This window comes from Labrus bergylta, chromosome 11 (genome assembly GCF_963930695.1).
Source record: "Labrus bergylta chromosome 11, fLabBer1.1, whole genome shotgun sequence".
NCBI lineage: Eukaryota > Metazoa > Chordata > Actinopteri > Labriformes > Labridae > Labrus > Labrus bergylta.
Genome location: NC_089205.1, coordinates 17,486,505 through 17,509,947, shown reverse-complemented (window position 1 = coordinate 17,509,947; position 23,443 = coordinate 17,486,505). Strand labels below are relative to the sequence as shown.

The following is a 23,443-nucleotide window of genomic DNA, read 5'->3' as shown; positions in this document are numbered from 1 at the left end:
GCAAAGCAATGCAACACAAGTTTGCTTAACTTAAAAGGTACGCAAACAGCAAAAACACATTCCGGAAAAAGTATAAATGATGACTTAACATACAACAAATGTAGCTTAGACGATAATTCAGGGAAGTGACATTTTAAATGTCCTCTATGAAATATTCTGAGCTTGCATTCATTAATTTTTTACTTCATATTTATCTTTTGGAACAACAGTTTTCTGGAGTATATGAGCATGATGTGAGCACCTGGATGAATGAAGTGAAGCGTGAGTCTTTCTTCTGCTTGGTCTTGATGATCTCCAAAGCAAACGGCTGGTTACTGCAGAACGTCCCCACCGCCTGCTTGATCTTCTCCTCCTCTCCGCTGCTGAACTGTAACCACCCAAACCAAGTCGGGACAGAGCAGAGACGAACAGAGACGGTGATCAGTCACCCAGTAGATCTGGGTCAAGGGTAGTTGCCATGGTAATGTCTCACTATTAAACCATGAGCAGTGACTCTCAGAAGGGGGCCAGGCTTAAGTCCTCGAAGTAGAAGAGAGAGCTTAACTTTTAATGTAGACTAGATCAATGCCTGGACCCCTAGGGGAATGTTTACCCTACTTATCCCCCATAGACACATTTCAGACAAGGCTGCCAGCTGATATGCAGCTAGCTCAAATCTAATGTATCAAACATGATATCTAGACGCAGCGATGTCAGTTAAATCTAGGGCACTGTCTGACGTTACCATTAACTGAGAAGCAGACTTCCTATCCACTCTCTTGCTTCAATGATTCCTGTTACGTTATTCTTTTGTTTCATTTCCTAGGTGTTGCCTTTTAGGATTTTGAAGGATTTAAAATATGAAAAATTATTTCTGTTCATATGACACATCAGTATATAAACAGAGCTGAGGCTGAGGAAAGCAATCTCACACTAACATCAACATTTCTCTCTCGCTGTAAAGCAATTCAAGGGAACAGTTCAATTTTTATTTGTGAGACACTATTTCCAGCCCACCACATCAATCATCTTGAAATCCATTCAATGAAAGAAAATGTTTGAAAGGAGGAAACACAATCTCAGCCTGAGAATTGTACTCACCCAGGAGAGCAAGTCGTCTCCTATCTGATCAATTACTGAAGACTCATTTCTCTTCCGAACGGCTGCCATTTGCTCCAGTATTGAAACTGAAAATTAAAAAAGAAGAACCAACGTGTTTGGTTGAGATAACAAAGGGGACGAATCAGAGCTGCAATATTTGATGGTGATGCTTCTAAACACAGATGAAGTTCTGCATTTAAACATTTTGTTTTGCTTTAGTTTAACCTAAACTTTATTAGTTATTCTCAATACCTCTCTTGTTTTTTTACTGGGTTAAAATGGTTCAAGCGGTAAACATAGGTGATTGGAGGATTTCAGGATGTGTGTGTGTGTGTGTGTGTGTGTGTGTGTGTGTGTGTGTGTGTGTGTGTGTGTGTGTGTGTGTGTGTGTGTGTGTGTGTGTGTGTGTGTGTACCATGCAGCAGGAGAATCTCCTCCAGGTTGGTAAAGATGTTCTTGATGTCAGCAGGAGGCAGGATGGCCTCTTTGGAGAGCTTTTGGTAGAAAACGTGGTCCAAAACTTTCAGCATCCGCACGTGTGCTCTTTCAGTGTAAAACAGCTCTGCGGGTACAGTGCACAATGTTACCTCAAGGTGGCAGACTATTCAACTTCAAATGCTCTGCTGCCGCATACTGTATTATAACACTCTCAGACTGATACTATGCAGCACACAGAGGAGAAACAGCTTATATTCTTTGAAAACAGAACTTACTTTAAATGAATGTCTAATCATCTGAACAGGTTAACCATGTCCTTACCATTAATCACTTCTTGTCTCTTGATTTCCTGGGGCCGGAGACCTGCTAGGATCTCTCTCCCCACCAGCTGCTGCCAGTTTGGAGGGTCGTGCTCAGAATCTGTTCCTTGGTCGTCTTCGCTCTGGACATCTGCAGGACCAAGTCCATCAAGCCTAGGTCGAGATGAGAAGTTAGCTTTTCATCTGGCTGATAAATATTCAACACAGCATATCCCCAATTCTTATTCTCTAGATTGATTCAAGTTTCAACAGTATCCTCACCTTCTTATGGCCTTCGGTGTTCCCTCGTGAGCTCTACAGACAAGAACAATGCGTGTTAAAAATGAATCTTCCCTCCGTGAGAAAGCAAAAGTGTTCCTGCAAATTTAACTTTAAGACACACCTATCACTTTCTCTGTCATCCTCTTGGAGTTGGTCCAGGTTGTAAAGGTCTACGTGTGTTGCAGGGTACGGCGAGCCATCCAGAGGGTCAGACTGAAGGCCGTCACTCAGCCTGGAGGGGCCTGAGGTTGGAGTTCCGCCTGAGAGACAAGCAACAAGTTAGAAACCACTGAATCCTCCGTCTTGTTGTTTTACTCATGAGTTTCTTGAATTTGTTAACTAGCTCACCCATTTCATTATCTCGGCTCGTGTCGGAGCTAAAGTTGGCGCTGCTTGGGGATGAGGTGTTGACGGATGTGGAGTGTGTGAGTTCAGAGCCCTCGCTTGATTGGCTGCCTCGTAGACGACCACCTTCTGTGTGATCATTTGCACCCAGTGAAGGCTGCGACAACTGCTTCTGAGGTCTGGGGCGACCATCCAAGGATTTCCCCACTGAAATAGAGAAGAGTGGAGTCAAAACTTATAACAGATCTAGAAGCAGTGCCATCATTTTTACCTTGCAGCATCGTGACTCACTTGATGCTGCCTCAATGCGGCTGGGTCGACGCTGGGGTCCTAAGATGCTGGGAAATCTAGGTTTCTTCACTTTCTCCTCTCCTTCTTTTTCAGTCTTGATGCTTTTCTGTATGAGATCAAAGACAAGATGTGTCAGGGAGATGATAAAGGGGAGATGGAGAGAAGAGTAAAGGCACACAGAATACAGCTGAATACAGATTAGAGTACCTTGATCTTGGGGAGAAAGTTGATCCTGACCCGTTTGGACTCTAGACTGCGAGGTTCCTTTACCCTCACACCAAGGTGCTTCATGTATGTATATATGACATACTGCATTGTAGTGCTAAAGGACAAAAAAAGAAGAGTCGGGATTCTTAACAACAAATAAACAGAATTATACATTTAAACAGTGTTCTAATGTCCCGTACAATATCTGCACAAACCATCTGGGGTGTGCTGTGACCGTTAAGTATTCTGAACCAGGCTGAATAAATCACTCACACTTAGACATAATGTAATACAAACATACTGCATGAATTAGATGCAATATGTAAGACACTACCCAAGTGCTTAATGTGTTAAGAGTAGAGGATGTTCAGTGGGGCCTGAAAAACATCACAATACTGTAGTGTGTTCTAACTACAAGTTACATTCAAAAATTGACACAAGATGCTTTTAAGAATATATTAAAAGGAAGCCCGATGAATAAGATGTGACACTGTAATTCTAATAGATTATAGCTGGACTAGTACACACTGTAAATTCTGCGAGTGCACAGATGGTGTGAGGGGCAATGAGAGCCTTATGAGCCCTAAACGATCACATGCATATGCTTTAGAAAACACTTATTTTCATCAACCACATCCACAACAGACTGCTCACCATTTCTCTTCCTCTGTGGTCTGAGTAGATAACCTATAAACAATACAAAGAAGAAAAACAGTCTTGAGCTGTCATGAACTTGATTTCAGCAGAGAGCAATGTATGACTGTATGCATGGCCTGTGGTACTTACAGGATATCCTCTATTTTGGCGATGATGTTTTCAGCATAGGAGCGTTCTCGCTCCAGAGTGACACGGTCACGGACTCTTTCCTGGTCCAGTCTGGCCAACTCTACTTCAGCCACTGTCAGGCCCATACTGCGTTTCTGCCTACATGTACCAATACATCGTAAATTCTCAGCAAATTCTCAGCAAAACATGTCGAAACAGAAAGCAGTGTTCTTAACAACATGTTTAAAAGTCTAATAAGGCCCTAGCACAGGATCAAAGACAAAACAACTGAGAGGACCAGTTTACCTGAAGTCTTCAAGGTTCCTCTGAATGTCGGGGAGCAGTGAGTCCTGCAGTGTTTGAACATGTTGTCTGTTTATTTCCTCTGGGATCAGTTCTGTACGACGTCGATCTGCAAATACACAATCACACAGTCGCATATACTGAACGACAAGTTTTTCAAGAGATTATGGCACAGCAGTACTTAACACTCAGAGCATTTCATTTCTCAGCCCCTTACGCATTGGAGTGCATCGCGTAAATATGTGATCATTATAACAGGACTGTGTTGTGAGGATGGTCAAGTGACTGCACTGAGTCAACGGATGAAGTGGACTGTTATAGACTAATCACAGACCCAAGATGACTCTGGGCAGACAACCAAAAGATGAAGATGCAATGCATGATATTTACCGAGATCAGCAGAGATGGATTCAGGGACAGCAACCTTTAAATTCTGTAAAAATATAACAAAAAGAAATGTATTAATAAATAGATAAAATTTACTGTATTCTCTGAGAACAAGTCGTCACAAAAACGTGAACATATCGAGGCCTAGCAAAATGCTTTCAAATGATATTCAATTTACAGTATTTACATTTTTTTGTAACTAGAGGTTTCTCAATCAAAGCAATATCTTAAAAAATAGTTACATTTTCTTACATACTTTTTTTTATCTAGACTTACTCCCTGAGGGAAATTCTGGTTCACACTCTGTTATTGAGAGACGTGCTTCTCACACACATAGGCCCAAATTACACACATGCACAAACAGGAGCTGTGGACATGAATTAGTGGAGAGATGTCAGAGTGGGGCTGGTACACACTGCTACGCAGCGATCACACCAGAGCTGTTTTGGGGTTCAGTGCCTTGCTCAAGGGCACCTCGGCAGTACTCGGGGAGTGCCCTTGCCCCTCTCCAGCTACCAGACCAACCGCCAAATTTTGGTCCCTACGAGGATTAAATCCTCTGGTTCCCAACCCAAGTCCCTACTGAGCAACTGCCGCCTCAACCTAAAGTAGTTTGGGATTATGGGAGTTGTTGTCTTTATTGTTTAACGGTAAACGACCACCATTGCTGATGAGAATCTATCCATATTGGCAGAGGCAGAAATCAAGTATGCTAATAAAAGTGATAAATAAAGTTTTATCCATGATCTATTCAGTCAAATGTATTCATGATGTGTTTTCATATCAAGTCAAATAGCAGCTAGAAAAAGCTTTTATAACCAGTTTGCAGATTTCGTTACCTCACTCACTGATGTTTCTTTAGATGTTGCCTTGGTAGAAAGGCAATGATGTAACAGCCCTATTGTAACCAAATGACACCTTTTCCTCAGCTCTAAATGGGACGGTTTCTTACTCTTCAAAGTTAACAGCAAACTGTGTATATACTTCAGACCTCTCATCATTGGTAATTCAAATGTATAGTCACATTTAAAGACAGTAACCACAGGTTTGCCTTTCTCTTGTAAGTTTAAATTTTCCAACGAGAATGTGATGACAAACATTACTGCACTTCCATTTTTTTTTTGTCAAAATCAAATCAGTGACATATTGTTAAACTTTGTGTGAAAGACAGATGATGAACTGATGAACATGAGACAAATTGGACAAACTGTACTCACTGCTCCCCGGTCAATGAAGAAGGTGTGGAGGTCCATGAACACCCGTCTAGTCTCTTTGGAGTTGGTCTGCTTGTAGAAGTCAGCGTAGAGGTAGCACAGCTGAGGACATACGATTAGATTCATTTAAAGATAACTAAACTGAGAGGGCTTTTAGGCTGCATGACAAAAAAGGAAAAATTAAAAACATTTTAACAAGGTAAAAGGGATGAGGGTCTTACCACAGGAGCAGGGTCAAACTGAGAGATGACATGGTGAAGGAAGGCTGCTAGGTGGGCCGGTCGAGACTTGAGCTGATCGATGCTATTAAAATTGTTACACTGGCCATTTGTCTGCAACAAAATTTGCACAACAGTTTTCAAAATTGTCAGTTGTGCTCACTTTAAATCTAATGACCTGAAATTATCAAATTTAGATTTTGCAAACATAGAACAATTTTGGTTTATTCCTTCATTCCTGTTAAGAAAACTCATAATGTGATGGCTGTTTTAAGTGAAACCATGACTGACAAGGATATTAAGATTGCCCTGTTGAAAGTTACCTGCTCCTGGTCTGAATCAAAGTAGTCATCCTCTGCTCCAATGATTTGTGAGACGAGGCGGGAGGAAGAAGGGCTGCTTACTGTAGTAGGGGACAGAGAGTCCTGGGGGAAAGATGGTGATTCACAGTTGGATTTGAGTTTCACCAAAATAAATTCTCCATTTGGAAATGTTTAAGCCAAGAGATTTGCACTGGAGTCATTATTCATCACACACTGAAAAATGTTCAATATCTATAAAATAAAACACAACTTTACACCAGGAAAGGGAGCAGCAAAGGAGTGTATTTCTTGTGTGCAGAATTTGCATACAGATGTTGAGTGTAACTACCAGGTCAGTGGCGTCCTCAGCCTCTGGAGAGTGGCAGGAGTTTAAGCTGTTCCTGGGAGTGCTCTTTGGGCTGGGGCACAGGCTGTCTGGAGAGCTAAGACCAAATCCCCGAGATATCTGAAGGTGGGATGAAATAAAACACGTCAATCATTCAATGTTTTACAATTCCACAATTCATTTAGCAGTCACTTTTATCCAAAGCTGCAAGGATACAGAGAGGAGGAAAAACACCAGTAAGTGCTAACAAACAGCTTTAAGTCCAATCGGACACATAACAAATTTTAAGAGAGAAATCACTATAGAACCTAACATCTTTTTAATGTATTGTTTTCCCCCAATATAATGCTAGCAATTTTGCTGTCTAAGTAGCCAAAACTAAACATGGTGATTTTACATGGTATTAATTCAGCATGATGCCATGAATCCTAAGTCCTTAAGCTTATGAAGCCTTATAAAATCAAGAGCTTGATAAAGGCTTCAGAGGAAAATCACATGATGTCGGTTAGTAGGCCTGATTTGTGACAACTTACAGGAGAGCTGATCCAGGACAGGTCAGTACTGTTGTCTCCCTTAGAGCCCGGGGTGTGCTCGGTGTCAAACATGCTACCATCGTCTGCATCACCACCTGGAACCGCCTCCTGAAGAGTCATGTAAACACAAGATTTGATACGCATTATGAACAGCACAATTAGATAATGATAAGATACAAAAAGCAGCAAAGACGACATGTTTTGTTGAAGAAAAAGTCCAAGGGCAAAGGATCATGGTAATACTTGTTCATGTTTATATGTAAGGAGTGTAATCTCATTAATCTAAATGTTTAAATTGTAAAATGCAGACAAATATGTTGACATGCATAACACAAGGTTCAGTGAGTGTTGTATGTAAAATAAGCTGTCACACAGACACAAAAGAGTGGCTTCCCACAGAGAAAACCTAATCCTCTGATGAGATTAGGATTACTGTTTGTCTGGAGCAATCCCAGAACACACAACACAAAATTATGCAGAGGCTGCCTGGATGTTGTTGGTACATCACTGTTCCTGGACACCCACTCTCTTCATGCAGGTTCATGAAGGTAGTAAGGTAGTTTGAAGACGGGGGGGGGGGGGGGGGTTGCTTACCTGTGATGCCCCAGTGGCCTTTAAGAGCTGACCCTGCAGCTGAGGAATGTGTTTTTTAGCTTCCTGGATGTCTTTCAGTAGTTTGGGGGAGGGGTTCCTGCTGTACTCTTCCTTCATGGCCTAAACAACAAGAAATGGTGAAATCAAAACAAGCAATCAGAAACCTGTAGTAACTGATATCTTTTTACAATCATGCACATCAAATACATTCTGCGTTTGTGGACAAAGCCTGTGATGTTAAGGAAAGTGCTGTCTCAAAAATCTCTGCTCTTAAAAAAGCTGTCTTATATCTGCACATCGACCCGCTTCCTTCCCATTGCAATTCTAGTTCAAAATGAACCAGAGCCGATTACCGGTACTTTATTTTTAACCCAATTAATAACACAACATTCATCTGCAGGGTTTAAATATACAGAATAGTGTGATACAATGTAGAAAGCAATGGAGGGACCAATTTTTTTTCTCTGAATGAGCAGATGTGTGAACGGAGCATGAGACGGTCACCGTACAGAACATAGACAGCCAGCTAGAGGGAATGTAGATGACCTTGATGACTTTGCACTCAGTGTAGTCGCTTTGTACTCTTTTCTGTTTGCCTACATTTTGCTTGCTTTCTACTCTTTCATTGATATAGTGGATAGATCCATATACATGTTATATTAAGATCGACAAGAAAACAATCATCCTTACAAAAATAAGTCTCCAAATCCTTGCTGCACTTTCTTCCCAGGCTACACCCATTCAAAAAGTTCTACATTCTGAATGTTCAAGTCTGAACAATGTGTGGACCCGATTGTCTGAGCATTGTTTATAGTTGATATGAGACAACAGGAAAAGGGGAAGTGATGGTCATGCTAACCTGGAGCTCCTGCTGTTCTCTTAAGAGCGTCTTTTGTAAGTTGTCAACCCTCTGGCTGCAGACACTGCTGTTCTCATCCTATAAGTCAATTAAAAAAAAGAAAGAAAGTTGAAAACACATGGGGGAACTTTGTGAACACTACAGGGCAAAAGACCAAGAAGAAAGATAAAGATAACCAGGAAGTAAACTAAAATCTAAAGTTAATTAAATGTTTTTTAAGGAAATGAATAGTAACTTATGTCATAAGTACCCATGATGTGTGAGCGGAGGAGAAGCGGTCTAGAGGACTATAGGGGCGTTCTGTTGCTGGTGAGTTTGGAGAGGAAATGCTTACGCCCAACATTTCGGACTCTGCTTCCGACAAGGGAATCTGGGGGAGCCCTGGTGGACGCCCCAACACTGTGAGGGCCACATAGGAGCCCGCTACAATATAAAGATCAAAGCAAAGTGTCAGCCCTCCTCTCACATTGATTTTCAAATAGCCAGAACACAGATGTACGACCTTACATTTGATAAGCTTCACCACCTCGATGTGATTAGAATGTGTAACAAGGGTCCCATTAACCTGGAAAAAAAAAGAGAATGTAACTACGATGATGAAATAAAAAACAGATACAGAGTAAAAAACAATTTAACTCAAGCTTCACATTTTGAGATTGCATTCAATTCCTAGAAGAAGAGAGTAGAAATACAGACTGACCAGAAGGTGGCAGCCTACAGCCTCAGTATTGGCCTTGGACAAGACAACAGTGACGTTAGCAGTTTAAATACATGCAGGCAGATGAGCACAATACCTTGATGATCCTGTCTCCTGTCTGAACACCTGCTCGCATAGCAGCACCATCTGGGGAACAAAGACGGAGAAGAGCAAAGAGAAAAAAAAGGAGGTGAGGAAAGAAATACAACAAATGGAGGAATTATAAGGAAGGAGGGGAAACAGGAGAAAGAGAAATACACTGTCATGGTTCAATGTTTGATGTTTCTTCACCATGAATACACTGTATAGCCTTTTAAGACTTGCTGTTGCAAAGTGACTATTTGAGTGCTATTTTGAAAGACCATAACAGTGGTTATGTTACAAGAAGGACCTGTTTCACAGCTCCACCCCAAACAAAGGGATTTAGGCACGAGACAGGTTATTATGAGATCCCCGTCTGTGTCTTAAGTCAGCAGTAAACAGCCAAAGTATTTTGTGAAACAAATACAATTTTACCTCTCCTTTGTGTCCCCAGTTTTGTAATTGAAGGGAACTTGTATTCATGTCACTAAACTACAGAGGTACTCTTTCCTGATCAGGCTGTCTAAACGTTGAAGGAAAAGCAAGCGAGGCAGCAACCTGTTGACTTTGTAATTTTTAATATGTGAAGGCTGTTATGAACAAAGCTGATTCTTTTTTTGTTTGCTTTGAGGAATTACCCAACTTCCATGTCTCCACCAACCTCTGATCACTGGTATCAGTGGGCTTGTCTACAAAGGCTTGAGTCAAGCTCCTCCCCCCTCTTTCTAATGGTTCTTTCACACATACACAAAACTCGTGAAAACCTCCTGAAACTTTTAGGGACACCAAAAGACAATTTTTTCACTTCGACTTTACCTGGAATTTTTTCTGCCAGCCCCTTGTAAATGTTTCACATGAAGTTGTTGTGACCCTAACCCTAACCCAAGAACATGGCAGGAAATATTCAGAATAATTCTCTGTGAGGGAGTGTGAGGGGGTGATGACGTTAATATCCTGTGACCAGTGCAACACCATAGACTGTATGCACAGGTTTGGAGCGATCTCCATGCAGATAATTTATTATGTTTTCTGTTCGCTAGTATCTTCTTCAGTGCTTTTGCGGAGCTAAGATGGCTACAACCAAGATCAGCAGCATGGCATCAGCCACCAGTGAACACTTCTTTGTGTATTTGTTTTGACATTCTTTTTTGCAATAATGAATCCTTTATGTTGCATCCTCTGAGCCAGAGTTGTAACAATCGCAATACTAAATAAATACATTAAGGAATTGCCAAAACACACATCAAATATTAAATATTATTTTAAATATTGTAACCAGTATGATTGAGAGAAACTACAACAAAATAAAACCAAATCCTTCTCTTTGCTTTCAGGTTAAAATTAAGTGATAAAAAAAGTGATTAAAGTTATCAGATGAGACTGAGTAAATGCTCTTGTTGAGTGAATGGTGTCGTATAGTGACAATTAAAAAATGGCAAGCACTGATGACAGTGCAACAAAACCTTTTGCCCAGTTCCTTTCTCCTCTGATACTACAGAACAGTGTGCAACGTTTTCTGAGACTTGATGGAGCCCACATCATCTCATACAAACAGAGAAAGACTGCGGAAAACCACACAAGTACCCTGTCAGATCCTCCCCCGCCCCCCCAGTAAAACACGCAACACTGTAAAGCAGATGCTGCAGCTACAGGGAAACTACTAAGGAGGAAATGTAGAGTGAAAGGCTCTGCTTCTCTAAGTAAGTGTCAGAGTGGTTGTGGTTGATGACTCCCAGTTAAGTGAATATCTGTGAATACAGGGGAAACTACCGTGACAGTCTGCTCAGACCAGAAGTTGCCTCTGTAATAACATCTTTTTTTTCCTCCCTCTCAAGTTTTCTTACCTTCTTTGACAAGCTGCACAAACACTGGGTTGTCGCCGCTGACGGTGAGCCCAAAGCCGTTTTCATCTTTCTGTATGATCACACATCGCTGGACCAGACCTGCAAGTGAGGAGAACGGAAAAGACAGACAGGGTCTTCAAATGGAACAGGAAGTCACTCATATCAACTGAAATGTAGTAAACCCACTGCAGCCATTGTACTGTACTTAAAGTCTCTGAAACGTTTTACCTTCTACTAAACACACAGTAGATATTTTAAATAAGTTAAAACATGTATTTTGATGGGATTTAACTCTGTGACATAATCAGTTTCTTCACTTCACTTCCATGAATGCCTGTTTTTACACTTGATTTCTATTGCTGGTTTAAATTTGGTTTCACAAAAAATGTTTTAGAAGCTTTTATTTGATGTAAAGGTTCAAACTTAAAAATGATCTCTTCAAACAATGGCCACCTTCATGTACGTACATCATCTTTTAATGATTGATCTCTGCATTTATTCTCTCTGTCAACACTAACCATGAAAACAATGTTTGCTCTTTTACTTTCACTGACACTGTATTGAGAAAGAAACCTCTCCACAGTGAGAAACAGAGGTGGACGAACAGCGACACATAATGACTTGAGTGTACAGTACAAATGCCCATGTTAGTTAGATGCAATTTAAAAATGTGAAACTGTCCACTGACGTATGGACTCAAAACAAGTCTCTAGTAGTGTATCCGGTTTACAGAATCACAGGATCTTATCTGAGAGCGTCCAGTAAAGACAGTTTACTTTAAGGTTGGCCAGTATAGAATATAATTTATATCTCAAATCTTGTCAGAAGATTTGATGTATGTTGGATTCATACTAAAGTTTTGCCATTTTTGAATAATGTCTTTGTTGACTAGACACCAAAATAGAATGATCAATCCTCTTGAAAATGTAAGCACTTTATCTCTGACACAGCAGACATGTGGAGGAGCAATGTTACTTTTCAGGTTTTTTTTTAATGTGGGGTTTCATAACTGTGGCGAGAAGAGGTAAGAGCTCCTTTAACGTCTGTCTGACACTGACTAGACTGACAGGACAGTACACACAAAAGAAAGTAAACACACATCAATATGAAGCAGGTATTATAAGTAACCCAAACTGAATATGTTTGTTGCTATATCTGAGATTCCCAGGTCAGTGCAGCATCAACCAGAGAGGTGAGTGGATCGATAAGGGTAGTGGTGGGGTGGGGGTTGGAGAGTGGAAGGAATAGGAGCTAATACACGGAGAGAGGTTAGGGGAGGCAAAAGCTCCATGTTTGGGGGAGGGGTTCAGAGGCAGAGGGCTCAGCAAAGTAGAGGGAGCAGGGGGAAGGGGAATCAGGGAGAGGGCAGGGGTGTCAAGGAAACTGTAAAGGCCATATGGGTTGAAGAGCTGGTGTGAATTTGCCTCTAGATGTTGATCCTTTGCCTTTTCTTTATGCTTGAGTACTATTTTAGAGATCTTCACGTTGGGGTTATAAACTATGAGGAGTGGGAGTGCTGAAAGGATCACTGATCAGGTCAATCCAGCTAAGCTAATGTATTATTCAGAGGTTTAACTGATCTGTAATCACCACCCTTTGCTGAAATGCAATGAAACGTACTCGAGACAATAAATAGACCTCCAGTACTGAAAGAGTGCCTTTAGCCTCAGAATCACAAAAACAAGTATTTTGCATTCAAAGGTCAGAGTACTTTTGTAATAATCTTTAAGACAGACTATTTGATCTGTGATAAAGTCTTTTTTATCTGTGAGGTTCTTCAGTTCAGACCAAATGGAGAACACTGAGTCTAGTAAAAAGATCACACCTCTGCTTTGTTACATATGATAGTGGAGGTTAATCCTGATAAACTGTGTCCCAAACAGATACTGGACATCAGCAAAGTCTGGCATATCTGCCACTCGCATTGACAGTAAAGTCACTACGCGGCACTGAGGTCATGTACCTAATATAAATGTTGTTTTTTTTTTTCTTGACAGTTTGTGTCTAAAAGCAATGTATGCAGGTAATTGTAAAATACCCTCTCAGATGATGTAAGAAGAAAAAGAGAACATGAACAGAGGTGTAACAACACAGTGCAAAGAGGCTCAATAATGACCTCATACTGACATGTGCATTCAGAAAACATCATTTAATCCTTCTGCAGCAGGCGCTTGGCTTAACTCTCAAGCAAAAGGCCTTGTAGGCATGTAAATACTTTTTTCTCTTATACAAGAGATCAACGTTTAACCAGATTGAAATCGTCACTTACATTTAAACATTAGTTCTGGGAACTGAGCAAAGTGCAGGATTACGGTTTAATGTAAACTGTTTGATTGCATCCTGGTGATCCAAATGTCTCTTTTAAGTCGGGCTGAGCAACGCTACCAAGATCTTCTACATTATCCTACAATGACCTTTATCCATAGTGCAAACATGAACAAATACAACAATGGATTGAGATGAAGACGGTGGATTTAGATGAATGTTGGCAATGTAAGTGTTTTGTACATCTCAGACCACAACAGGCGGGTTTTTGAGATGTACACAAAAATCTCAAAACCCAATAAGCCAGATATAAAACAAAAACATTCATGGCTGATAACAATGAACATGGCAACAGGTTTCATTTGAGCACACTCAGACTCTACTCTTTTTCTTTTACTGTGCGTGCTAAAATATTTAGTTATTGGAACCACAATCTAAATACAACTGAAATGTCAAATTTAAGCTAAATTGATTTATCAAACAAAATTTTTTCAAGATGTTGAAAATCTCCTCGAAAAAATAGCTATGCTTTTTTTTTGTCAAAGTTTAAACATAATTTTCAAGATACCATCTTAAGCCTTAGTTAAGTTTGATTGGCCTCATTAAGTGTTGTGTAGTATTCTACAGAGCAAACCATGTGCTGATTGATTATTAATAACAATTACCCTTAGTTGCAACTCTATAGAAACACATCCATGTTTACAAAGAAGATCAACCCTGTTTGGTACTGATTCTGCTCCCATCTTAGGGGGTGCCACTATAAGAATGTTTTAATAAATACACACTGATGCCATTACTGTAAAAACAATCAAAACATCTAGAGGCAATTTCACATCAGGATCTACAGGATGTATAGATGCAGCTGTCACACCAGTCATTCCAGCAGGAGCATCTTACCACAGGATTCAGGCTTCCCCTCTGCTAGCACACTGCTGCTGCCACTCTTCTGCACCACCAGAGCTTCTGCTCACAGCCCCCACCACGCAGACCGCAGCACAGACAGCACAGCAGCAGACAGACACACATACACACGCACAAACAAAACAAGAACCAAAACAAGGAAAGGAAACACAAAACAGGAAAGAGAAAATCATGAAGGAGAAACAATCATGGAAGAAGAAAACTCAAATGAACAAATAGGTCTATTAATAAAACAGAATGATTGGGATAGGCAAGAGTGCTGTCACGATCTATTAACTAGCCTGTCTTCTTGTTTGAACCATCCTCTTTTATAAATAGCGACACTTCTTTAAGTGTCATCTAATGCTACTTATTAGTTAGGATTTCAATAACATAAAAACTTTGTATCCAGCATTAAAGTCATTAACATCAGTGCAGACTATATTATTTAAACCAGAGCCTGACCGATTAATCGACCAGCCAATAATGTTGGCCGATATTAGCATGTAACATGATTATTGGCAATGACCAATTTTATCTCCGATATACGCGGATATTACTCAATTTATTAATCAGTCAAATAGTATTTAATTTGTGCTTCATTGTATTACAATAGCAGATCTCCTACACCAGCAGAGTGTGCTATATGGATTACAACAAGCATTATCACTCTCCAGAGAGTCAAACTGAGATTCACGTACATGCACAGTTACTTTTCAGTTGAGTGACCATCTGGTCTTCCTTTCCACAAGTGTTTGATAACTGTATTTTAGGGATTAACGCAATAAATGTGTGTGTTTATCTCTAAAGATTGGAGATAGATCGGCTGATAAATATTTGTATCAATGTTTGTTTGGAATAAGCCACAGTTCAAAGATTTATGGGTTTATGTAGTATTGGTATCGGCCCCAAAAATCCCACATCGGTCGGGCCCTAATTTAAACACCATGAATTAAATCTAGTTTCTTAATCTACAATAATATGGTTATACTGTTTTAGATAAGTAGAACTGAGCCTTCATATCAGGACTGCAGTATTCTCACATCAGTATGAAATCAATTTCAGCATAGAGAGACAAATTCTGAAATTGCATTCAATGAAGTTTATGTTCGGACTTTCAACACCTGGAAGTGGTTTTACAAATAGTGGCGAGGAGCTTACGATAAAAATAAAAAACATAGCAGGAAGGAATCTGTCTTAGTAAAAACAAAAATATTAGCTGAATTTTTTCATGTCCACAATGTTTTGCCTATAAAATAACATATAACCTCATCTTAATTGTTTTTAACTGCAAACATGCCACTTGAATTGGCCAGTAACTTACTACTCCTGCCCATCCCTGATAAACCCAAATCACTTTGAAATGATGACAGAAAAGGTGCAACGAGGAGAAAATCTAGGAAAAGACAGTTATAAAGTCCATGCAAATTGAATATAACTAGAAAGAGATTCTAAAAAAACACATAACAAACAGCATGCAGGCAGGAAACAAAGCTCATGAAAATAAGTAAAATATGAATGTCTACAAATAATAATTTGAAGATGACCTTAGTATAGAAGTTTCAATCAAATCAAGAGTCATTTGCTTTTAGTGTAGTGTTACACACAGACAGGCAACACAGTGCATGTCTTGTGTAACCACTGGGAGAACACACGGTGTCTATGCTGTGTTGCATCATACAGAGATAAGCTGCCATGTGGTACAGAGAGGATTTTCTATTTTGTTTTGAATACAGAAGCTTCAGTCATCTCAAATCATGCTGCCCTGATTACTGACAGATACCACAGGGAGTGTCGCCATATCAGCCTAGTCTGTTTTTCACCCTGCAATAAACTTGAAACTGGCGTGCATAACAGGCTTATTGGCTTTTGTGCCCTTCCGAGTATGCATTGAGACCACCCAACCACCTCGAGCAATCAAAAGACACAGTGCGCTAGAAATGCAAAACTACAAGATCCATGTGGACATTAAACATGCAGGTTTGAATGTCCAGTAATGAAACCGTTCTGTGCTTATCAGCTTAAAGCCCACAACATGTCAGCGTCAGCCAAAGAGTGTGTCTAATGCAGACTTGAGCACTAAACACATTTTGTGCTTTCTGCTACATTTTTTAAATCAAAACGTTTCCAACTCCTGTTCAAAATAGGTTGTTAGGCTCCAGTGATAAGACCCACACAGTAATCTCAGATCAGACCACACAAGTAAAATGAATGTAAAGTTATCAAAGAGAGCACAAAGCAAAGAACAAAAAACACACACTACCTCTCACCATCCCAGCATGCATTGTGCATGGAGCAAACCATTAACATGAAACTTGTATTATGAGACTGTTTGTGTGTGTGTTTCAGTGAGAGACAGAACCATGTGTGACAGAGGGAGAGTATGTGAGAGAGAACAGAAGGAAAAGACGAAGATGCAGAACAAATGAGACGTTACCTGTAGGGTCAAACTCATTGGAGGGAAGTGAGGTTTTGTCACTTTTGGGTTTCTTGTCTGGGGGGTGGTCTTTACTGAGAATGCTGCTAGTTCTGGGGATAAAGAAACAGCCATTAGAAACAGGTGCACATATGTTGGCATTCATCCATGATGTGCCGTCACATAAGTCTTTTACAAGTATCCTTGATTTTACAGGCACTGTCATGGCACAGTATTTATACGATGCATATGAATGCTGCAGGCAAAGGAAGATTCAGGAGGACTTACATCAACACACAACCAGCAATTGTTCAGTTGAGCATTGAGAATAATGTGGCTGGAGGACCTCCTAGTGTATGAATCATGCTGAGTGTGTCTACTGTATAATGTGACAGCCAGAGAGGAAGTGGAGCTGCTCTGCTGAGCGCCTAGGGAGCAAGGCCAGAGAAAGGACGCTCCTCAGAGGAGGTGCTACAAGGCCAGACTCAGGCTTGAACCCTCTGAGGCTATGTATGGCTGCCTCTGCTTATACCGGCCCCAACTGTGAAAGGCCACTGTTCTGTTCACAGTGAAAGGCAGTGATGGGCCGCCCTCAGAAGAGGGACCCCTTTGTCCCTCACTGTGTGTGTGTGTGTGCGTGCGTGCGTGAGAGAGTGAGAGAGAGGGAAGTGAGAGGGTAGGTTTGGTCCAAATTCTGAAGTCTTCAGTGTTGCAGCAGACCAGGCCTAGTAAAATCTCTCTCTTAAGGGTACATATGAATCTGAAACTGTGTGTATGTTGTGTAGCCACAGGAGGATCAACCTATTAGCATGCAGATGTTTTTTAAATAAAAAAATGATTCTTACCTATTTGCTTTCTTGGGAAACCTGCAAGAAAAGACAAAAGGAACATTAGTATCTTACAGAAATGACCTGACAGACTATTAATGCTTTGATGTTAACAGAAGCTGAGCTTGATGCCTTTTATCAAAGCTGAAAAACAAGACCAATCTGAGGCTTCTGCCAAGACCCGTATAGTGGTAAACATGTTAATCCTGATCTAACATCAGAGTTCTTCAGCTGCAGATTAAAGCCTTTTCCAGGTCAAATGTCCTCTCAGATCTCAGCTGAGTGTGTGTGTGTGTGTGTGTGTGTGTGTGTGTGTGTGTGTGTGTGTGTGTGTGTGTGTGTGTGTGTGTGTGTTGCAATCTTCTTCCTCGCAGGCATGACGACTTTGCTGTAATAATCATATCCCAATCATATCCATGGCCTGTTTCCTCTCAGACAGCCTTGCCTTAGACTGATTACTGCCACAGAGTGATGAAGTGATGAAATAATTTTGGAATGTAGTCAGCACTATTTTAGAAAAGATTACAGTTTTCAGGAAGTCAAATAAGAACTAAGTAAGATTAAAGGAGATACTGCTCTGATATAATCTGTAAAACAAAACCTTATAATCGTGCTCATAATGTTAAAAGTATTCTGATCCATGAGCCATTCAGTTCAGTGTCTTTAACACTGTACCTATATAAAAAGTGCAAATTAGCTCACAAAACACAATCTCTGAACCCATCTGCTATCGCTGTCTATCTTCGTCTGAAAGGGCGATATATGCCTGTGAGAACGGGTCCATAATAATTTTTCACCATAGTTGCGCTGAAACAGGAGGTTCTAGCGTTAAACCACTTCCAGGCAAGACTTCCTTTTCAGTGTGGCGTTTACGTCTGTAAGGAAAACGTCTTTAATTCTCTACCGATAACAACCCGGAGTAGCAGCTGTTCATCTGTAGATTGTGTGGAATGTAGTACAGAGGCTTCACTCTGGCTCACTATAGCGTTATGAGCCAGATAAAGAAACAAAATTCAAAGTGATTTACATGTTATTAAGGGGGTTTGCTGACAACATCATAATTATGCAGAATTGTAAAAAAGTCAGGTTTTGTAAGGTCTGTCGTCAAGAGGAGAATACATTTTTTTTTTTTTAATTCTTGTTCTTAGTCAGGAAAGTCCCCACAACATATTTTGTAATACTTTATACTCCACTAACACTAGTCAAGCCATCATCCCTCAACCAGGTGGGATTATTTTTCATTTTAAGTCGCAGTATGCTTTAAACATGCAGAAAGCAGTGTAAAAGAGACAAGCAAAAAAGAATGTAACTCTAGGTTTTACTGGTATTCTTTAAAGTGTAAGTGCTTACAGCAAAATACAAAACACAAGAACAAATAACTACTCAGTTCTGAACACAAGTCGACGGTAATAGGGAGGTCTCACGACTAACTAGCTCACATTAACTCTCTTTCTCCTGGCGACAGTGTGTCCCATTCAGATCCATGCAGGAGCAGCTGAATGGCTCGTTTATGAAAATGCCTCAGACTGTAATAAGTTCCAGAGCTTCCAGCAGGGGAAAAAAAACTAAGTAGCCCACTCCCTAAGAAACCTCTGAATCGGAGAGATGGAAAAGTCAGCAAATAAACACACAAACCGAGCCGGGACATGTGTACGACGCACAAGCTCAGGGACGGCAAAACTGAGCAGGCAGATGTTGTTCTTGGTTAATGGTAGAGGAACGACTGAAAACGTGACAGGCAATCCAAGTTCTCTGAGGGCTGGATGATGATGCATTAAACTGTTGATAATCCTGAATTAGACCCATGATTCATCTATCAGAATTCATACTGTACTTCTACTTGTCTTTTAGCAGGGATTGTACATTTTAAAAGAGACGAGTTGAAATACATTTTATTTTATAATTTTTGAATTTTATCAGCATGCAATAAACCCCAATGTAGGATTCGTTCAAGAGAACTGCATCAACAAACAGAAATAAGAAAGACTGCAAAGGTATGGATTGAAAATAATATTATTGATTCATTTAAGGATGCACACACAAAAAACGCATTTACACCAATTAAGACAAAAACAGGGGGTTATCGATCATCAGATGGCTGCAGTTTGTTATAAATATTATGGGATGCTTATTCAAGTGCCTACTATTGTGTGAGTTTCAAATATATTTAGTAGGTTAGTTAGTTAGTGAGTACAGTAGGCTTTCACCAATTAAATAAAGATATAGCAACACTTCAATTAAAGCAAATTGCAAATTGCTTTCAAGAAAACGAGCAAATGACCTGAGTCACTGTAATCCACAGGTAAAGTCTGAATGCCTTTGATGACAACCAGGATTTAAATGGGAACAAAAATGAAGGCAGGTTAAAATGATTAAAAACAAGAACTCTCTCTCTCTGGGGACATCTTTCCACTCTGGTGAACAGTGCTGCTGTCACATTGATTCCCACACTTAACGGAGTGGAAAGAAGAACTGATCATCATATCACACCATTGCAACAACAACAAAAAAGCAATACTGAAAGTGAGATGGACTTAACAAAAATAAAAAGCTTCTTCACAACTTCTGATGCAAAGGGAACATCTGAGGCGGAGATTACTCAGAAGGCCTTCAACAGGAACTGCACTTCAGAGTGAGCAGCTGTTGAATACAAAAGTTGTCTTGACATAAATAAATGAGACTGAACTAAACTCCAAAAAGCTGAATCATTTTGACAATAATTGCTTGTAAAATAACTCCAACAACTTAGTTACAAAAGCAACCATCTTTGAAAGATGCAAAAAACCACAACAAGAAGAAAGCACATGATCCATCTTTTTTTAGCAATCTATTTCAGTTTGGTAAAAGCAGCAGACTGTAAAAGGTTTTCATATTCACACACACAAAGTACTAATAGTTATTCTACTCTTCTTCAGAGCTACTTTGAGTTACGAAAGTTACTTCTACATGAAGTGAAAGCAGAAAGGGTGGTTGCTCAGTTTAATTCAGTGTGGAAGCAGAAGTTTAATTTGGTATTTAAAGGCACTTTAATAATAAATACACAAACTCAGCACCTACCACAAGAGTGTGCAGCAACAAGCATGTTTGTTAGCAACAGAGAGAAATTACAACTAAAGTCATCAGACCTAAGTCATAGCAGCAATACAAACAAACACATGTGCAAAAAGGCTGCATAAAAACAAACATACTTTAGCATTTTAAAGATGGCACACTAACTCATGCTGGTGATACAAAAAGGATTAACTCATAATAATCACTTGTTGTAAACTCTAATCTATTATCCTGCACTTTTTGGATTGTGCAACTGTAAAGATTGAAAACAATATCATGCTTTTTTAAAACAACTTGATTATTTTTATAAGATTTATTTTTGGGCTTATGTCTTTATGGAGATAGGACAATGGATAGAAAGGAAATCGGGAGAGAGTTAGGTATGACATGAGGGAAAGGAGCCACAGGTCGGACTTGAACCCAGGTCTACCGCTTACAGGACCACAGCCTCCTTACACGGGGCGCGTCCTAACCGCTAGGCCATTAGCGCCTCCACAAGTTGATTCTAAATACAGTTTACTTACACTTTTCAAATCTAACAAATAAATACTAACGTAATACTTTAGGTTAAAATGTGCTAGTAAAATACATCTAGGCCTCGCCATAACAGGCCAAACGTTAGTGTTTCATATTTGACTGTAAGTTACCTGAAAAATACCTGCTAAAGACAGCATGACATGCATTTATTACCTCAACCCGAGATTTACTGTCCAAAATAAGTAGCTGTCAAAGTTATACAGCTGGCTTAGCAGGCTTCAATTTTCTGTAGCTCAGGCTTGTAGCTGTGATAAGTCAAACATGCCTCCTTGGCAGAAATACTGTGAACATCTATAGTTGAAGATGCCACAGAGAAATGATACATGACACCCAAAGAATCTGAAAGGATGTTTGTTTCAGCTGTCCTGAATTCTGATGAGTAACAATCCCAGTTACTACAATGGTGACGGTTCATTTTAAAAGGAATTCACTGCCAGGTCAACATTTCCCTTGAATTTACCCTGAACAGTTTCACTGACACAAAGTCATAGCTTGCATAACTTAACAGTATGTCTCTGTTGAACTACAACAATGGCTTCACATTAGCAGGGAATTCTCTGTCCAGTAGACAACAGTAGTTTATTGTTCTTTGTCCTGATGGTACTTTAAACACTCTACTATTCACTCTATTACACGAACAATAAATGACTTATTACTAAAATACAAGAGCTGAAATGATCAGTCAATTGAAGGGGTGTGACGATACACTCAGCTCACGAGTCAAGACACCACATTGGGTTCAAGAGAACAAGACAAGACAGGATGATAATTTGTACAATATTCTAAGAAAACTTTGATGACAAAATATATGACTGTAAAAATAGGTCTATTCGATTGAAAGTCACAAAATAAATATGCAGGCCCTTTAAGAAATGTTTTAACTGGTAATCAATTTCCGTGACCATATACTCATTGCTACAGTTCCAACAATGATAACAATACAAGCATCGTTTCAAAATAATAGTATTTGTTATCCCCCATCAGGGACATAAACTTACATAGTTGATGTGTGTGTGTGTGTCTGCACTGGCTGCACACACAACGCTTGTGAGTCAGACAAAACACACAGGGAGGGTTAGTTAGGAACTATATCTTCAGTGTTTGGAGCAATCACAGGGCTATGTAAGGGATTTTTTTTGTCTAAATTTACAGCTGCACTGTACTACATGCTCATTGATGTTATAAAAGCTTGACTTGACTTGTACGCAGCCACTAGCTGATACATGCATGATAAACAAACACGATGTGATGAAACGGTCACTGGTATACGTTTTGCTACAACACCGATTTTTGGCCATACCCTCGTCACCGGTTTAACACACACAGTTAGTCATAGAGCACACCCGATTGCTCGGGTCAGGGATCAACTGTGATCTGTATCTCCACTAGCTGTCACAACAATTTAAAAGTGGCCAGGGTATGATTTAGAATTTGCAGTTCAACATCAGACTCCCACATGGGTCTATGCACTTAAATTGTAAGACAGTTAACACCACAGCAAGAAATATTGTCACATTTTAATATTGTGAGATCTCATCACACCCCTAGTCAAGCATTAAATTGATCAAAAGCTATTTTGACAAACCCTTCTTGGTGTCAAACTTTAGATAACATCTACTAGCATATATTTATTATCACTCTATAAAATAGTTTTATGGACTGAAGTAACTATCTCAAGGTAGACTCTGAAAATATAAAATTCCCCTCTTCAAAATCTATTTCACTTAACCCATTCACTTCTTCTGATCCAGCTATAACAGTCTTGAAGTCCTTCCTGGACGAGGCCATTTATTTTGCAGGCAGTAAGAAAGGGAGAAAAAGGCAGAGTCAGAACAGGGTGGGATGGGAGGGAGGGGCAGCACTGGAGCGGGCCTGGGCTTGAATGCTCCATTGAGGTTTGGTGTTTTGATGGAAAACTGTGGCAGAGCTGGGCCAACTGCAGCAACAGTGGCAGCAAGAAGAGAGAGGCCGGGACTAGAGCAGACCAGAGAGAGAGAGAGAGAGACAGAGAGAGAGAGAGAGGGAGAGGGAGAGGGAGAGAGAGAGAGAGAGAGAGAGAGAGAGAGAGAGAAGTGAAGGAGGGAGGGACAAACAGCCCTGAGGGAACAGGACTCTGAAACACAGCCATTTCTTTGAAAGGATATCCCAAACTGAAGAGGAAGGAAAACAGTGAACAACAAGGAACTAGACCAACTCTTGTAAGATTCACCGGAAGCACTTCAACTTATTCTTGGTTCCTCTTTGAATCAGTAAAAGCAGATACAGTCATGAAACTAGGACAGGATTGTTGAGTTTTGGGAGGTGCCATCAAGCTGCACAGATCTGACAGAGGTGTGTTTCATTCCAGGAGGTGAACCTAACT

The 23,443-nt window shown here is 40.1% G+C and overlaps 1 protein-coding gene and 1 long non-coding RNA gene across 6 annotated transcripts in view; one reads left to right on the top strand and one right to left on the bottom strand.

Moving 5' to 3' along the window:
- The window catches only part of arhgef12a (Rho guanine nucleotide exchange factor (GEF) 12a), a 39,892-nt gene that overhangs the window by 5,382 nt on the left and 11,067 nt on the right, over positions 1-23,443 (bottom strand). For 4 of the 5 annotated variants that reach the window (XM_020654444.3, XM_065960254.1, XM_020654430.3 and 1 more), the window contains 27 exons: positions 17,512-17,532; positions 16,688-16,779; positions 14,248-14,313; positions 11,086-11,184; positions 9,258-9,307; positions 8,971-9,028; positions 8,714-8,886; positions 8,464-8,541; positions 7,605-7,724; positions 7,011-7,118; positions 6,481-6,597; positions 6,153-6,254; positions 5,833-5,943; positions 5,615-5,713; positions 4,401-4,443; positions 4,014-4,119; positions 3,729-3,866; positions 3,597-3,629; positions 2,943-3,057; positions 2,736-2,841; positions 2,448-2,651; positions 2,221-2,359; positions 2,100-2,132; positions 1,840-1,991; positions 1,496-1,642; positions 1,081-1,166; positions 242-367 (listed from right to left, as the gene is read on the bottom strand). In XM_020654444.3, coding sequence (XP_020510100.2) covers positions 242-367; positions 1,081-1,166; positions 1,496-1,642; positions 1,840-1,991; positions 2,100-2,132; positions 2,221-2,359; positions 2,448-2,651; positions 2,736-2,841; positions 2,943-3,057; positions 3,597-3,629; positions 3,729-3,866; positions 4,014-4,119; positions 4,401-4,443; positions 5,615-5,713; positions 5,833-5,943; positions 6,153-6,254; positions 6,481-6,597; positions 7,011-7,118; positions 7,605-7,724; positions 8,464-8,541; positions 8,714-8,886; positions 8,971-9,028; positions 9,258-9,307; positions 11,086-11,184; positions 14,248-14,313; positions 16,688-16,779; positions 17,512-17,532 — 2,722 coding nt within the window. The remainder of the gene's footprint in view (positions 1-241; positions 368-1,080; positions 1,167-1,495; positions 1,643-1,839; positions 1,992-2,099; positions 2,133-2,220; positions 2,360-2,447; positions 2,652-2,735; positions 2,842-2,942; positions 3,058-3,596; positions 3,630-3,728; positions 3,867-4,013; positions 4,120-4,400; positions 4,444-5,614; positions 5,714-5,832; positions 5,944-6,152; positions 6,255-6,480; positions 6,598-7,010; positions 7,119-7,604; positions 7,725-8,463; positions 8,542-8,713; positions 8,887-8,970; positions 9,029-9,257; positions 9,308-11,085; positions 11,185-14,247; positions 14,314-16,687; positions 16,780-17,511; positions 17,533-23,443) is intronic. The other variant, XM_020654451.3, reaches the window with a different exon arrangement.
- Positions 9,035-11,217, top strand: LOC136180473 (uncharacterized). The gene is made up of 3 exons (XR_010667122.1): positions 9,035-9,350; positions 10,740-10,941; positions 11,077-11,217. It is a non-coding gene; the product is annotated as an uncharacterized lncRNA (long non-coding RNA).